This window comes from Fusarium falciforme, chromosome 1 (assembly GCF_026873545.1).
Source record: "Fusarium falciforme chromosome 1, complete sequence".
In the NCBI taxonomy this organism is placed as follows: domain Eukaryota; kingdom Fungi; phylum Ascomycota; class Sordariomycetes; order Hypocreales; family Nectriaceae; genus Fusarium; species Fusarium falciforme.
The window spans coordinates 4,966,105-4,983,265 of record NC_070544.1 but is presented as its reverse complement, the minus strand read 5'-3'; the positions used below and the strand labels follow the sequence as shown (position 1 = coordinate 4,983,265).

Sequence of the window (17,161 nt, the reverse complement as noted above, 5' to 3'; positions counted from 1 at the left end):
AAGTCATGATACATAACAGCCCAGAGATATAAGCGCACTAAGGAGCAAAATTAAAGCGACATGCAAAAACATACAACAGCGGGGATTCGCTGGTCGTCACCGACCCAACTACTAATCCGCCCCTCACTGGCTTATCTATGGGAGAGCGGACGGGATCCCGAGTTCTCCAGTGGGTATGGTCGTATGTACCAGGAGCTCTGCACATTTGAATTATAAGCACCTCGAAAGTATCTGATATGCACTTGGGTGCGCGAACGTTTTTACCCTGTAGAACTAAACCTGCTTCCTACTCCTAACCTAGAGGTTAGAGAAATACTTCTAGAAACCCATTTACTAGTGTCTCTAGCACCTTTTATCTGACATCTCGGATGATTTTTTAGACAAATGGATGATAGACTCACGTGAGAAGCACCTAGCACAGATCTCAATTAGTACTGTCGTTCCTAGACATGGAAGAATAAGGTAATCCTGGACTCGAGACAGAAGTTTGCATACGCAATGTCAACCCAGATCGTCCACCCTGTGGCCGGCTTCTCATCATTGAAAGGGATACCGTGTCAATACTAGTTTTTTTCTTTTTTCTTGTATGTTAGACTTGCGTTTCTTTATACTTAGTGATAGTGTGTTTCAATGCTTTTGCTGGCGGCCATTTATACAAATTGCTCTCAACGAGACCCAACATCAATGTCCAAGTGCCATCTGCAGCGCATTCTCACCCACTCCATTAATGGTACTAAACCAAAGCAGACGCGGCATGGGCAATTTTAAGTAAATGATCAATTGATTGACCTTGTGAGAAAGTTTTCAAGTCAATTCAGAGTTGCTACGAGCAAACTTAGCTCATTCAGTTGCGTCCCATTTTATTGTGGCATAATGCCAGGATGTCCCAAATTCAGATAGAAGCCAAATCCAAAACGCTCATCCAGTCACCAACAACGACTAGAACACTGCTCAAACTTGTGAATTATGGCATTCTTATAACATAAGATTAGAAAGAGAACTTTAAAATGCCAGAAATCCTGACAAGGCAATTGTTGGACATGTCGCATTTTTCTCCAGCTCATCAAAACATGTGTCCCAATTGAGCCTTCGCGATTTCAGCCAACATGAGCATTTGCTCATGGGATGATACGACATGGTTTGGCAAGGCTCGGAAGGAAATGTTTGACATGGCATTTCCTTCACCTTGCGCGGATTTAATAAATGCTTCACCAGCTGATGACAATGATTGGATGAAATGATTCTTTGTGACTTCCTAGGAAGTCATAAAATGAACATTAGTGGGGCATATTCCGCCCACAGTGTACCTGTAATTTTCTGGCACGGAGTGATTGGAATAGCTTCTGTATTGATGAAGCCTCTATTATTGATCGTGCAATCGGTAGAACTACTCCGTTCCATAAACACATATCGCATACAATTTCCGAGTTGACCATAATCATGACTGGTCCTCGTATGCATATTCCTCATCCTCCTCCTCCCTCCCCTCCCCATACAGCACCTCACAGACACCTGCCAACGGAATATCCATGACGGCGTCCGTCCCCTCGCTCCAGATCTCGCGCCACCGCAGCTTCCCATTCCCCTCGACCTTGCGCTCACGATTCCTCCCCCCGCGCAGCCTCCCCTTGGCGTCAATCTCTGCCAGCTTGCCCGCGCCGTCGACGATGGTCTCGACGCTCGAGAGAGGCTCTGTCAGCATCTCAGTGTTGTAGGCCGCCAGTGCGACGTAGATGTATACGACCGTCATGACGATAAAGGCTGGGATTGCCAGCGCCCACCATCGATTCGGATAGTAGTATATGCCCAAGGCGTGCAGGAACGGCGATGGGAGGTAGCCCCAGAGTAGGTAGATGAGGAACGTCAAGCTGCTGAAGAGGTACAGCACAAAGCCGTAGTATTCGTACGTCGGTACTTTCGGCGCCGCGCGCGGCACAGGCGCCATTGCGTCGTCATCGGATGCATCTGGAGTCGTAGGCCGCGACGGTCGCAGGAGTGATGTGAGCGATGGCGAAGGGGGGAGAGGTGTAGGAGGGCGACCGTAGAAAGGCGGCGCAAACAGATTCTGCGATAGTTGCCGCGGGGGAGAGTCTTCACCAGACGAGCTAGCGCTCTGGTTGTCGCCTAGGATCTCGTCCTCTTCGTCGGAGCTGAGTGACATGCTGGCGGTCGTAATGTGAAGTCTACGATGCAAGGTTTAAAAAGATGCCATCTCAGCTTGTGACGTCGATCCAATTGAGGCCACTGCACCTCAAATACCGGGTACATCCGCTATGTGCATCCTAGCTTAGCGCAGGTACGCCACCTGCACTACGCCTCCCCGGAAGCTTATCTGCACTACCCTGAATTCACCAAACTGGAAGCTTTCAAACGTTTCTCTCATACTTTCCTGGCTTTAGCGGCCTATGTTGTCTTAGTTAAAGTCAATGTTACTTTACAAGCCAATCATACGCTTAATTTATGCATACTACCCAACCTTCTCGACGTGGCCTCTCACAGCAACGTTCTACCATCAACGCATAATGTCCAACTCACCAGCATGATCACCGGATCCACATCATTCATGCAATCATTCTACTATATCTCGAAGGAATTCATCATCATTAATCCATCTCTTTGGGTCTCTATGCCATATAGATTGTACAAGAGCCTCCTCTTAAAAACCCCGAATTCACCCATCAATCGGGCATCTATACTCCCTCTCCCTCCCAACAACTCCATTCTCCTGACGCTCCTGCAGCTCATCCAGGCAGCTCTGGTGGTAGACATGCCGACACGCCAGCACCACCAATGGCCCCATCGGCTTGTCCTTAGTGCCACTTACGGCGCTGCTGCTTGCTTCGATAAGCATGCTCGACGGTCTCATGTCGACTCCTTTGCCCTTAGACCTGGGGTCTGATTCTCCAGCATTACCCTTGGCTCGCTCTGCCGCGTCAGCCTGTCTCTCTTTCCGCCTCTCCTCTTCAATCGCTTGTTTGTCTTCCCACGCCTCAAACACCGCCGCACCAGCAACTCCAGGTCCCCAAACTCTTCGGTGGCACGCTTCACACGTGGATCCCCTGGGTCGCCAACCTCGCTGCCGAAGCTCAACTGATTCCTTGACATTGACAAACAGACTGCGCTCAAGAAGGCGATTTGACAGTCCGAGAATTGACTCCTCATATGCGTATGCTGAGAATATGGACCCGAGGACGGCTCGAAGGTCAGCTAGGTTCGGCGACGAAGCAGCCGCCTGTGTTAGGAAGGCCCGGAGAATGCGGAGAAAGGACAGGTTGGATCCTGCATTTGACAACAGTTTGGACCCTGGCTGAGACGTATTCTGACTCGAAGTCGCGGTGAGCAGCGACGTGAACGTGTGCTGAACGAGCGAGCGGAGGAGGGCAACCAGCTTCTCCTCGTCAAAACTGTCGTCACTGCCGGTGAGGTCTGCGGCAGAGCTAATTGCTGGAGATAGCTTCTTGGTGATCTGAACACAAGCGTCGATCAGACTCAGCCAAAGGGCCTCGTCAGGCGACAGTACCTCGATTGCCGACTTTGGTGCTTTCGACTTCTGCACCACCTTGGTCTTTTTCGACGAAGTCTTGGTCTGGCCTTGACACAGCCAGATACCAACGTGCACATACTTTTGGAGGCTTTGCAGCAAATCCTCTGCAGCGTATCCAAGAGCTTGCCCATTGTCTTGGTCTGCGGCGCCGGCCAAGAGGCCCTGCATGGCCGATTCCAGAGTTCCAAGGTGCTTGACCAGTCGCTCCATAGCATCCTTGACCTGGCCCTCGCGGGCCATCAACACAACAGCTGCATCAATCACGCCTGTCTCCTCCATCGTCGGGAGCAGCTTCTCCAGCCTCAAGTTGGTGGACTGCACCAGGCCGACATAGTCTGACACATGAGCCGGTTCAAATTTGCACATTAGCTGAACATAGCGCTCGACAAGGTCACGCGCCGCTGTCGCTTTGTCTTCTGGCGCTGCCTCCTCAGGCTCCAACAGGGTCTTCAGATACGTATGCTGCAAGTCTTTCGCGTCTTCTGCCGAATCGAGGATGTGTTGATGAAGCTCCAGTTCCTGGGCGACAAAGGTTTTTGCCGCGTCCTCGGCGCCGAGCTCAAGCAGATCTCGAGCATGCTCCTTGACAACGGCAAGAACATCGTTGACCTGGCGGGCGCTCAAACCCGCTTGGGGCCGCAGGCAATCCGCGAGGCATTCAAACACCAACTCCTGCTCTTCTGGATCCTCGAAATAAGTCTGAACAAGCTTGCCGTATTGCTTGTCAGTCTTGTAGATGCGCTTCAAAATGCGATAGAATCCCGCCTTCTTGAACAATGGCATCAGATCCGGCATATCTGATGGATGATAGACGGATAGAAGATACTCGGCGCTGAGCTGCGCATCCTCCGCCAGGTCATGTCCGGGATAGTTGCAGAGCCCAGTAAGTACGCGTGAGAGTGTCGTGCCCGAGAATAGGAGGTATTGGGGAAACTTTGGGAGATTTCGTGCAATGAACATGTCGAGATAAATGGTGTCCTCGGGAGCAAAGTCATCAGGGTTCATGACATCCAGGAGAATCGACAGGACGTACTGTCGGTTTATGGTCTGTCCGAAGATCAGCTCCTCAGGCAGATCCTTGGACCCCCCATTCATGTACATGTCATTCGAGTCATTCAAGAATGGATCCTCGAAGGCTTCGTTCAACGAACTCAAGAAACTGGGCGCGTCAAGCTTCAGGATCATGCGAAGATATGGGAACGAAGGCTGCGAGTCAGCGTTGGGGATGGTGCGGAACTCTTGTCCACTACCTCTGGGCCAAGTGATGGTTCTTCCCGAGAAAAGAAACCAGTAAATCTCAGCTTTTGCCTTGATCGCCACCTCGTCGCTCATAGGCTCCTCGTTCGGATACACTCTCCCAGTCAGAGTGTAGGAGAGGTAGGGAAACATCTTGAAAGCGTTGATGCTGAAAAAGTCATCCGCCGGGTTACTCGCTGCAAAGTCTCCATCCACCATGAGGGGGATCAACAGAGTAAGGAGATCGATCATGGGAGTAATGTAGTCGCCGAGGGCCTGATTCCAGACGTAGATGAGGGCATCATATAGGCTGTGCTGCTTGCACAAGAGAGTAATCTGATCCAGATCAAGCGTTGCCGTCTCCATGTGGCAGATCATCTCTTCGAGCCTACTCTCCCATCCTCGACTGACATAGTGTGAAACCATATCTTTGACCACCGCGGGAGGCACAATCGAGATGGTCTTTTCAAGGATGCAGGGCTCAAGGCACTCGAGGAAGATACCACCAATGTCGGCGTCGTCGTACCAATCGTACATGTCTTCGAAGAGGTAGTCTGTGTTGTTAATGCTTTGACAGGCGGCAAAACACGTCTCTGCCAGCTGCTTCATATGCTCGTCGTTATACGTCTCAGGATTCTTTGGACGTTGTCCAAAGGCGTATTTCAATGAAGCACTGATGATCTCCATGATCTTGTCTCGAACCATGGAATGGCGCAACACGGGATCCTCAGGCAATCCCACCGTGAGCTTGTCGGCGTCGCCAGTATAGTATGAGGTGGCCAGCTGAATGGCACCAATGTAGTCACCATTCTCCATCATGGCAATGAGTCGGTCCGCCCAGTTTGAGAGTGCACCAATTGACACTTCGTTGAAGCCGAGGGTGAATATCCTCCCCTTGTATGCCTTGAAGCTCATGTAGAACGCATCAGCAACAACTCCATGCATGGTCGAGTCGTTTTCATCTAGCTGCTCGACGAGAGTATGCAGCTGCTTCGAGAACAAGTCGGTGTGGTAAATGTACTTTTGCAGCAGGTCAAAAGCCTCTGTCATGCGCATGCTCCTGTCCTCAAGAACAATCATCCTCTGTGAGATGGTGAGAACTGCAAGCACTGACCGGCTTAGCCATTGCACAGCGACAATCGCCTCCTCGCACTTCCATCGACTTCGCGCCTTGAACCTGTACGAGGCAGGCTGGTCCTTATCTTCACGGGGATATTCGTCGACATCCAGTACCGTCAGGATGTTCGACCAACAATAAGCGAGCTTCACCTTGGAAATGTCGCTTCCAGTGTGAGGATCTGGAACCTTTAGCTTCACCGCCGGGAACCAGGCCAAGCAGCCCGTCATAGCACTATGTGGCGGAACATCTTTGGGACGTGCCGACTTGTGCTGGGTTTGGGCCACAGGAGTGGTCGAGACAATGACCAGAAGATAAGGCGTTAACATAGCCGTCAAACCCAGCGTATCAGTCGAGCACTCGACGTTGCCCAGAGGTAGAGGCGCAAAGGCGAGGACAGTGCTGGGCTTGACTGTTTTCCCAGCAGGAGTTGGCGCATCTGGGTAGCGGCCGAGAATCCTGTGCGTCTTGACAGTCCGTCCAAGTGCACCTGTTCCTCGAGTCGCCAAATGCGAGAACGCCATGCCACGATCATCAGCTGAGACAAGAGCCGTGTGCCGAGTTCCTAGGAAGCCAAGGTGTGTGACTGAGACACCAGGCATATGGCCATCGGCCGTGCGGTTGGTGAGATGCGAAGGGTCCAAGTGCGGGATAGTCAAGAACGGCCTTGATGCGCGGCTCGTGTCCCAGGTAAAGATGTTGCCATTTGCGTGTCCTCCAGCAATCGTGGTGTGGTCGGCAGAGATCGCGATGGCGGTAATCGGCCCAGACTCGACGGCTATATCATGTCAATATCTCGTCCACCAACTCGCATTGGAGCTCACCTTTGGTTCCTGGGCCGATGATCATTTTCAAGTTTTGGTTATAATCAAACACAAGTATTATTCCCTTGGAAGTTCCCAACACTATCGTCGCCGACACAGCAAGGCACGTCGGTGACCCAAAGTTTCGCTTTCCCGCTTCAGAAAAAGCATGGCTGTTCAGCTTCCGCAGCCTCGTCCAGCGCACCACCTCCCATGGTGGCGTTGGTGTTTCGAGGTCGGCTTGGTCGAGGAGGAATTGAGAGCTAAGAGAGACATTACGGCTGTGGCTGGAAAGAAAGGGGAAGCCAGGCGATGAGGAGCGAGGAGTGTGGTTGGCGGATGAGGAGATGCGGGACTGGAATCGACGGTCGAACGGTCTGAATGAAGGCGAGGGACTACTCAAGCCGGGGCGCGAGGCTACAGATGGGAGAATACTGCTTCCAGGTGAAGATATAAAGGAACCCTATGATCTGTTAGACGAGCCTAGACAAGCAAAGGCGAATGCATTCCCACCTGGATCGATGGAGTATCATCAGGTCCCGATAAGACCGAGTCGATCGGACTCCCGGCTCGCTTCGGAAGCCCATGAAAGGAGCTCCCACCGAGAGAGCTCACATCCGAACCATCCTGATGCTGCTGCTGCATAATCTCGCGGTATCGATTCGTCACGGATCCGTTCCCTATGGCGACTGGTGCTGGATGATGATCAGGCTCGTCGTCGTCCGAGTCGAGTGAACCAACAGCACCACCACCAACACCAACGCCAGCCTCCTCCGGCGCATCGTTTATCGTGTCGCCATTGTCCGAGCCCACGTCTCCCGCAAGAGACAAATCTTCTGGATCGGCCATTGCTCCGTGGCTTCCATCACTGCATGCGCAAACACTACCGCGTCAAGGTCATGGCCTGCGTAGGGGGAAAGCTGCTAGGTGGCTGTGATTGCGACGACGCAGGAGTGTGTGGGTGGGTGGTGAGGTATGGAGCTCGTTCGAGGGTTCGTGTCGGAGGGGCAACGCAGCGGCTTCCCAGCTCTCGTACGTTGAGCTGAGGAGAGAAATGATTAACCGGTTGCTTCTGTCGTTTTCGTGCAATAGCTGCTCGGACGTATTCGCTCAAAAGCCTCGATTTCCCAAGACGTGCGCAAGTTGGAGCTATGTCGAGCTACGTAGTTCGTAATTCGCATGCAAGCCCCGTTTTGGTGCCTTAACAGTGGAGGTTGGTAGGTCGCGGCGCAGCCGAACAGGCAGCCAGACAGCCTAGAGAAACGCCTGGAGCGGGCCGGTGATTCTCCGGACCACCTGCGCTGTGACGTCTTTCTGGGGGTGGCATGCCATGCCATCGCGACGGGAGTCCCACATGATGGAAGCTTCCATTCTTAATGCTACACCCCATCCCGACGCGACAGACTGTTTCTTGAAACGTACTCTTGTTTACATAAAAGCCCAGGATGTCTTCAATTGGGCCCCAACTACCACCACATCTATCCAAACGGAAGCGCACACCAGAAAGAGACGTTTCACCCCCAAGCAAGCATCGTCGAAGCGAGTCACCAGCAAAGAATAAGGACGAGATCGACCTCGACGATTCAGACGACGACTACGGTCCCAGCGCGCCTGCACCCCAGAAGGCCTCCATCGGACCCTCACTACCACCGTCCAACAAATATGAGATAGACCTCGACTCGGGTTCAGACTCAGATACTGGACCAGCACCGCCGAAACGAACAGTTGGTCCTGCGCCGCCGCCCGCTGATCTCTCAACGCGCCCTGATACTGGCCCCGATTCGGACTCAGATTCAGAAGATGACTACGGCCCTGCTCTCCCCGGTGCCTCTAACGCCAACAAACCCACGATAGGACCACAACTCCCTGCAGCTGAGCCAGCTCCCCAGCGGGATTCGTGGATGCTCGCGCCACCGTCTGCGTCTGGATACTCGGAGCGCGACCCAACAAAGATGCGCAATCGCAAGTTCGCCTCCAAACCAGCCTCTTCATCCGGTCCCTCCACCGTGTCTTCCATCTGGACAGAGACCCCTGAAGAAAAACTCAAGCGCTTGCAGGACTCAGTGCTCGGGCGCGGCGACAAGGCGGTGGAAACGAATCCAAAGGCGGCTTTGGCCAAGGATGAAGAGGAGCGGAATCGCAAGATATCTGCCAACATTGAGGCTCAGAGAGGCAAGAGTCTGTACGCTGAGCATCAAGCTCGAAGAGAAAAGGATGGAGAGAAGGCCGAGGAGGAGGATGACCCGAGTAAACGAGGCTTTGACAGAGAAAAGGACATGGCAATAGGCGGGAAAATCGGGACGGCTCAGAGGAGGGAGCTGATGAACAAGGCTGCCAACTTTGGAGGCAGATTTCAGAAAGGATCCTACTTGTAGTACCTCAACACTGCAGCAATTTGATGCACAGTGTGATTGGTTTGTAACGGCGTTTACATGTCACGGTGTCATTTGTCACGATAGATACGAGGATTCAAGAAATATAGATGGAACAAATTCTTATTGTACCATCCGCCTATCGAAGATGCCCATAATCACCAAACTCCGCCGCTCCATTCCTTCCCAGCTGAAACCATATTTTCCAGCCCAATGCAAGTACAATACCTCCCGTCTTACACATGAAGCCTTTGATAAAATCAGGATACCCCCCACGCGACCCTTGCCCTCTACCTCGATACATGCGAAGCCAGCGGTCCCTCGCATGTCCTTACCAGGGGTATATATAGCTCATCAAGCCCTATACGTCCTCGGATAATCATCCACATACCTACCTCATACCCATCTTGCTGTCCCACGTGTATCTTATGCGGTCTGAAACAAACATGCCGTGTCATAAAAGTCGAGTGCTTTATAGTGAGAAGATTCATGACGGTTGTGCCCTGCGTCTGACGGCCGGGTAAAAAAGAGAGAAAACCATCGCTAGTGAGAAATATCGTGTCGTTATGTAATAAGAATGGAAAACGGAAAGCCACATTTATTGAGCAGCAGCCGCGGGACGATTTGCCGCCTCAAGTTGTGATGGTGTTACAGTCTCGGCAGTGCCGTTACTCTGACTGGGAGGCTGCTCTTGTCGTCGTCGACCGAAGCGGAAGGCGCCGCGTACGGATGACAGCACTCCGCCATTTGACGCCCGAGTAGCTTCCGGACTCGGCTGAGTCTGATCAGGTTGTGTGGCCTGCTCTGTACCCTCGGGTCTTCGCTCAGATCGCCGGCGTTGGGGCGCTTCTGGGGTCGGAGTTGCGTTTTGTGCACTACGAGGACCCCGGACCCAAGCAGAGCGAATCGCAGCAGGAAGATTGAAGCGAGGGTTGTTCCGGGGATCAAAGCTGGATCCGTTGTTGGCGTTGGCATCGTTCGAGGCTTCGGGAACAGGTCGAGGCTTGGGGACATAGTAGTCGGCCTTGCAGAGCGGACAGCAGGCTCGGCGGCTCGTCAACCATGGGTCAAGACAGACGGCGTGGAAGGCGTGACCGCAAGTCAGTCCACGGACGTCGTCATCATCCTCCAGTGTATCAATGCAAATAGCACAGGTGTCACCGGGGGCCTCCAAACACTCGGGTGGCAGGGCACCATCGATGTGGTCGTCGTCATCATCCGTATCCTCACTCGAAATTCGCTGAAGCTGATTGTTGTTTGTTGTCTGCTCAGTCGAGGTCTGGCCGGTCTCGGCGGGTGTGGCTGTGGTTTCCTTGGGTTTCTCCTCTTTAGGCTTCTCATCCTTGGGCTTCTCGTCAGCTACTACAGCCGCAGCGGTAGTAAGTGCCGGTGTCTCGGTTGTATTGTTTGCTCCCGTTGCTTCACCTTCACCCCTCGCCACGGCACTGGTAGATGGTCGTCCATCGGTTGAGTCGCGTTCCTTGGCTGAAAAGTCTGGCACAATTCCATCGGCTTCTCGTATGCTGTTGGGTCGGGTCGGGGGAGCCGAAACGCCGCCAGTGGTGGGAAGACCCTCCCTCGCACGATCGGAGACCCATGTCTTGTATTTCATCATGGGGAACTTGTCGTTCACCTCGTCCATCGTCATCAGCTTCTTCTCACGACGTCGACGATGAGGCCGAGGCATGTTTTCGAGGGTGATGGGCTCGCCGTCTTCGTTCATTCGCATCGCGCGGTTCCGAGCGTTGTATCGGAAGCAGTACTTGACACCGACAATAATCCTGAGAAAAGTTGTTAGTGGCGTTGCATCTTTTGCAATCCAGCCACAGTGCATGTGATTTGGACGCAAGCGGAGCTCACCATAAATTCGTAAACACGACACCGAAACCGAGGGCAACAAAGAATAAAAGAGGTGAGCTAGACCCATTATTGTTGTTATTGTTGTCGCGGTTTTCAGTCTCGCTCGTCTGGGCGCTGGCGCTGGAGGATGTGGTTGAGGACGAGTCCTCGGGAGCGGCGGCGCGGGCGACGATGTGAGTGACCTCGGTCAACAACTGATTGATGACGGCCATGTTTACGGTCGGAGGAGAGCGACAGCAGACACAGAGCGATGGAAGGCTGGCTCGAATTGACTCTCGGGCTGCCGTACGGGTACCATGGGCCGTTCAAGGCCAGAAACTCTCGCGGAGGGACCAGGCGCCTGGCGCAGCGGGCGCAGCACGGCAAATGCAGGGCCAGGCACTTTATTGCAGCGGTTGCGTCAACATCAAACGATCAACCTTGAGCCGAGAAAAGGTATCCGCAGCCAAACTTTTGTTCTTTTTGTTTTCCTTCTCGTACAAGCGAGAGAAGAAAAAACGAGGGGATGATGATGGTAGGTTTGATGGGGTGAGCGGCGGAGGGCGGAGGTGCAGTGGAGTTGGCAGGACAAGGCAAGAGAGGGAAGAGATCCCAGGGCAGGCGCGAGTGTGGACGCCCTCTGGATAAAAAGAGAGCAAGAGCAGAGGACGACGAAGGAGGAATGGGGGATGGGGCGAGCGAAACCGGGCCGGGGGTGGAATGACGGGATCTGAGTGGTCGAGGACGATAGGTGTGTGGGGCCAACGCCGTGGTGAACACTGTGCAAGGGACCTGGCCTGACGCTCTCAGCCCGGAAGCACAGGGCCTATGATGGAGGGGCCCTCCCTCACGGCGGGCCTAGAGATTCTGGAGATGCCCTCGGGCAGTGGAGAGACCGGCCTGAAAGAGGGAGGTCGCTGGAGGTTGGCGTTACTGACAGGGGGGCCTCTACAGCAAGGGGGGGGGGATGGATGGACGGGCCAAGTCTTTCCACAATCTGCCTGTGCGACACAGAACAACCAAATGCTTTTTTGCCCCGGCGCGCTGTGACCCGCTGGCGGTCTGATGTCCGTGGCTGGAATCCCTCTCCGTCTCGTCCCAAAATGCCTCTTTGTGCCTCTGGAGTCTGGGGTGGTGGTTTCTGAGAGGTCGGGGCCCGCGGACGGTTCGGTGGTTGGTGGGATGGCCTGCCGCTTCGAGACTGGCGAGACTTTTTTATCTCTCGTTATTGTTTTTGTTCTTTGATGGGGCCTCGACTGCTGCGCCGTTAAAGGGAGGACTCGAGATACATATGTACAATGGGTCGACGAGGCATTTTAAAGAGCAGCCAGGCCGGTTCAACACAGCGTCGAGCACTTGCTTGTTCGCGCTGTGGTCTCGGACTTGGCGTATTGGCTTGGAGCCGGATTTGTGATTCAATCAACAACAATACAAGCGGATTGGATGAATGGGTTTCCTCGTTACGGCCAAGAAGCTTCAGCATCTGGAGTGTGTGACAGCCACAACAGGGGATGGTTCACCTCACTCGACGGGATAATGGTTCGTGTTGGCAACCGTGCTCCCTCCAACACCAAGCCCAGCCCGTTGATACGCCGTGCCGTACGCAAATGACATTTCCATCCGTCCTCGCTCGTCCCGGCCTGAACTGCAATACAGCACAGCACAATACGCATACGCAGCACACCGCAGGTTTCAGCACCCTTGAGATGACGACGCTCGTATTAGACTTCTTCTAAGGGTCTAGACGGAGGTCCCTTTTCGCATGGACTAATGGGCTCCTCCGCAACGCATCTTTACGCCGGACGAAGCTCACCTTTCCCTCTCCTGCCGCTGACATTCGTGGCGCAGCGCCGCGGGGGAGGTGGAGCCCTGAAGCACTGAAAGCACGGGGATGACGGGGGTCTCCTGGCCCCAGAGCGGGTCGTGGTCTTTTGATTCCATCTTTGACGGCGATCTCTGGCAAAAAAGACGAGCTTTGATTGTCGGCGGCTCGCGGGTTGTGTGAGAAGCTGCTCCTGAGGGAAACTCTATTGATATTGCAGCCTTCAATTGAGAAGCTATCGACAAGCATCTCGTTGCCCTTGTCGAGCAGAGAGCTGTCCTCACCTTGCATGCCGTCATCTCACCACCCGTCATGGTAAAAGTCGCCACTCGACAACACGCCAGCGCAACTCTCCGAGAAGCCGGATTAGACCGTCAGGAGCTGTCACTGCTATTCATGTGCATTGTTTATTATTCTTTGAATTTTTTCTTCTTCGCTTGCTCCTCCGGCCCAAAACCTCGACCGACCGCGCTTCTCGCGGCCTTCTCTTCTCCACTTGATGCCGACCAAGCTTGTCTCAGCCCCGTCCCGCCCGGCCCGCGCGATGCTCCTTATTCTACCTTTACAAGTCCGGGCATCGTCATTAGCTATCCGTCAAGTAAGAGGCATAATCAAGGACATCGCCCCTACCTCATTCTCCTATCTCTGCAGAAAGGGGGCTGATGTTGTGATGATCAGCTGTCGACCGCCCCCAAGGGTCTAGGCAAGCGGCGCAGCCCACGGGTATCCAAAAGCTTGGTTGAGCTTTACTTCACCGTGGCGGCAAACGCATGTAGATCTAGAACTGCCCGTTGCAGGAGCTCCGAGTTGCTGGAAGAGCCTCCGGGCCTAGCTCCCGTGATTGTCCCCCTTGTGAAACCAGCCATCCGAGATATCCAGTCGGCCGGCATGCGCAGATCGAACGCCGTTGATTTTGAGCACGCGCAGGCTGTAGATTTGTGTCGCAATGCCAGGGATGCACAAGGATCATGATAATGACGATGTTCCTGCAAATGAATGTGCTACGTGACAGCCAAGGATGAAATCATGTATGATGAAACTCGGTTCCCCATTGACAGCTGTCTCACAATGCAGACGACATGGTCATCTTGAGAGCAAATCGTAAACAAGGTCGCATCTTGCGCGTCCTTGACAATCTGGGCGGCCCTCTAAGCAACCCGCACCGAAACCTCGAGCCCAGCGCTGAAACGAACTGGGAACGAACCCACCGAGGGATTCAAAGGTAAATCACAGTGCATCTCAGCAAGCTCTCACACGGCTCCTAGCGCCGATTTCAGCTGTGTGGGTTGTCTCGTTGCGTTGCTCACCACCTCTTGTCTGCAGCTCCAGTCTAGCTGGCTGCATGGATGGGCTGCCCCAGTGATGGCGCGCTGCACCCCGTCTGGCTGGCCTTGTTCTTGCTTTGCTCTCCGCGGTGGCGATTGGATCGCCAAAATGCCTCGTCCTCCTCTCTGGTGCGGTCAGCAGTGAGCTGCCAGGGACGGGAATAAGGGCCTCCAATCGGCCGGAATGCGCGGACGACGGAAGAAGCGGCTTGTTCGGCAGCAACGGGCACATGCACAACTCCATTTCTTCGGGTCCGTTTTTGTCTCTTTTTGTTTATTCACCGGATGTTCTTTTTCCTGTTGATCTTCTTCCCGCCCATCCCGGCAGTTGACGACTTTCTTCCTGGTCTTCCTGACGGGGCTATGACGCATCCATTGGATCCTCCAAAAGGGCCTGACTGTCTGTCAGACGACCAGCGAATAGGTAAACAAGTCGACACGTCAGATCTTGACTCTGGACCGTTGCTGCTAAACGCCGGGAATCTCGGGTTTGGTCAAAGTTAATTGGGGAGTTTGGAATGCCGGCGAGCGTACCGGTGCCCTTGTTGCTGTCGTCGTCAACATCGGGCTGTGCAAAGAGATCAATCATGCAACTTTTATACGCCCGCAGCGTATTGGGCATGTTGTGTATCTGATCGAGGCTATAGTTCTTGGCTTTCTGACGCAAGATCATGTTATTACTCAGCCATGACAGTAAAGTGTATGACAGCTGTCAGTTGTCTCGGGCCTCATGATCCTTCTTGATGAGCCTCACAGGCTTTCTGCGAGGCTGCTAGTCTGCCAGTGATCTTATCAATTTCTGTTCAGAGGATGGATGGACCCTGACTCTCAAATCAATTAGTCGGGCGCCTCGACTCGACGATCCTAATGCTCGGTGTCTCATTGACCCGTGAACCGGCTGGAAAAGCTTAACAGGTCTCTCTTCCACAACGGGGGCCAGACAGCAATAGTCTCTCAGCCAAGCAAGACGCCATCGAGAACAGGCTCACATTCTCCCGCTTCCCCGCGTGTGCGCTCAGACGAGACGGCGTCGCATCGCTTCATGACTCTCCTCTCCTCGGTGCCACCCCCGCCTGGAGCTAGGCCTAGGTTCATGATGGGGTATCGTTTACCGCGGGGCGGAGAAAGGGCTTCCACCGCGGTCTAGGCGAAGCCATGGGCGACAGAATCGTACCATTGAGCGGCTCTTGATTCAAGAAGAATCATCCGTGCTCACTGGAACAATACATGCAAGCGAACAGGAGTCTCCTGTGATGAAAAAGCCTCTGAAAAGAATGGACCAGTTAGAAGCCCTCCCCTGCTTCTCCGTATCGATTTCCGAATTAGGTTTTTCGGTGTCTCCATCCCTGCCCCACGCAAAAACCCCAAATGCAGCCTGAATGCAGCGAGCGGCGTCCATCTTGACGTTTAACATTCAATCTCTTGAACGTGATCAGCATCTCGACGAATCGGCGTGTACAACCGCGTCTCCAAACATTTCGTGATGCCTCCTACTCAACTGCCCGAGTCGGGAAACCCTCTGTGAGTTTTTCCCCGTCTTCCTGTCTTTACTCTCTCGCGCCCTCTCAACATCCCCGTTCAGGTGGCGGTGCAGAACACATCACCCCCGGCAGAGCGAACAGTGGAGAGGGCGCAATTCGAGTCAGGTCTGGTCCGTCCATGGAGAGAAAGTGTGTGTGGGCTGATTCTTGGCTGGTCTCGTCCTTGCAGCGTCTTCTTCGACATCACCATCGGAGGTTAGTCCCCCCGCGTCCGCCCTCCCATCCTCCGTCCTCGGCCTACATGCTCCGGCCCCGAGCCGGCATGTCCGGAGCTTCATCTGGGGCCGACTCGGCATTTCGAAGATGAAGCTATCCCCATGGGTCACTCATGCGTTGTTGTGCAAGGCTCGCCTATTGTTGCCTTGCTACTGAGCTTCATCTCACTAGAGTAACCTTTCAACCCGAAGCCCAAGCTCACGTCGTCCCTAGGTGAACCCCTCGGCCGCATCACCTTTGAGCTCTTCAAAGATGTCGTTCCCAAGACTGCCGAAAACTTTCGCCAGTTCTGCACCGGCGAGTCTAAGAACCCTGCCGGTCGACCCCAGGGCTACAAGGGCTCCAAGTTTCACCGCATAGTGAGTTTTCCTCCTACGTGTTCACCCCTCGATCTTTCATATTGCTCCGTATAGGACAAGCAGGCTGATGTTGCGGAAAACAGATCCCCAACTTCATGTGTCAGGGCGGTGACTTCCTTAACGGAGATGGCACCGGCTCGACGTGTATCTGGGGCTTCAAGTCCTTCGAGGATGAGAACTTTACCCTCAAGCATGACCGACCTGGTCTGCTCTCCATGGCTGTATGCCTTTTCCTTCTTCTACTACAGTACACATACTCACACATTCCATAACAGAATGCCGGCCCTAACACCAACGGCTCCCAATTCTTCATCACCACCGTCCCTACCCCCTTCCTCGACAACAAGCACGTCGTCTTTGGCAAGGTCGTCGACGGCATGGACGTTGTCAAGAAGATGGAGGCCACCAAGACGGGTTACCGTGGCAAGGACGTCCCCAACCTGGATGTGGTGATTGCTCAGTGCGGTGAGATGTAGTTGTCGTCGGATACACAGGAACGAAAGAGACAGTGCAACCATATGTGGCCTGGCAACGCCTGAGAGCTGGACAGGGATCGAGATTTCAGAACTGTAGATACCCATCGGAATATCATCTCGACTCCCCTATTGTCGGCGCTTTTCACTCTCTGTGCCATGTGTCACTTGTGCCTCACGAGATAGATTGCGTGCAGCGTGTACACCGTCGGCTACCTTGTATTAAGCCGGCAGCCGAAATGACCTCTTGAAGGACACCTTCTCACAGTCACAATCACAAGGAATCACTGAAACATGACAAACATGTTCTACAAGTCACATAGCACAGAGTCAAACATCAAGAACTGGTGTGAACCATTTTCGAATTTTTTTAAACTGAGAGGGAGCTTGTTTCCACCCGTAAATCCCACGTATACTCGCTCCCCTTACTCAAGCCAAAGAGAGAAACATTGCAATAAATCAGATCCCGTGCTGAAAATCAAATGGGCATCCGTTCGCCTCTCCTTCCACCGTT

At 53.6% G+C, this 17,161-nt stretch overlaps 4 protein-coding genes and 1 pseudogene across 5 annotated transcripts, besides 1 other annotated feature; 2 read left to right on the top strand and 3 right to left on the bottom strand.

Annotated features, from left to right (window-relative positions):
- Positions 1 to 1,438: 1,438 nt before the first annotated feature.
- On the bottom strand, positions 1,439 to 2,383 carry NCS54_00140800 (PIG-P domain-containing protein; the record flags this gene model as incomplete). The annotated part of the gene is made up of 2 exons (XM_053147036.1): positions 1,439 to 2,183; positions 2,301 to 2,383. 2 exons carry the CDS (start codon positions 2,381 to 2,383, stop codon positions 1,439 to 1,441), a joined length of 828 nt encoding a protein of 275 aa, XP_053003011.1.
- A 288-nt stretch (positions 2,384 to 2,671) lies between these two features.
- NCS54_00140700 lies at positions 2,672 to 7,582 on the bottom strand (annotated as a pseudogene). Its single transcript has 3 exons — positions 7,214 to 7,582; positions 6,722 to 7,163; positions 2,672 to 6,675 (listed from the first exon to the last, which is right to left on the bottom strand).
- Positions 2,672 to 7,582: a sequence feature.
- A 563-nt stretch (positions 7,583 to 8,145) lies between these two features.
- Positions 8,146 to 9,075, top strand: NCS54_00140600 (DUF3752 domain-containing protein; the record flags this gene model as incomplete). Its single annotated transcript, XM_053147035.1, has 1 exon — positions 8,146 to 9,075. The coding sequence occupies one exon, from the start codon at positions 8,146 to 8,148 to the stop codon at positions 9,073 to 9,075; it is 930 nt and encodes a 309-aa protein (XP_053003010.1).
- Positions 9,076 to 9,670: 595 nt separating this feature from the next.
- NCS54_00140500 (RING-type domain-containing protein) lies at positions 9,671 to 11,144 on the bottom strand (the record flags this gene model as incomplete). The annotated part of the gene is made up of 2 exons (XM_053147034.1): positions 9,671 to 10,853; positions 10,933 to 11,144. The coding sequence occupies 2 exons, from the start codon at positions 11,142 to 11,144 to the stop codon at positions 9,671 to 9,673; spliced, it is 1,395 nt and encodes a 464-aa protein (XP_053003009.1).
- Positions 11,145 to 15,541: 4,397 nt separating this feature from the next.
- Positions 15,542 to 16,650, top strand: NCS54_00140400 (Peptidyl-prolyl cis-trans isomerase; the record flags this gene model as incomplete). The annotated part of the gene is made up of 5 exons (XM_053147033.1): positions 15,542 to 15,579; positions 15,769 to 15,794; positions 16,029 to 16,174; positions 16,258 to 16,395; positions 16,450 to 16,650. 5 exons carry the CDS (start codon positions 15,542 to 15,544, stop codon positions 16,648 to 16,650), a joined length of 549 nt encoding a protein of 182 aa, XP_053003008.1.
- Between the last annotated feature and the right edge of the window lie 511 nt (positions 16,651 to 17,161).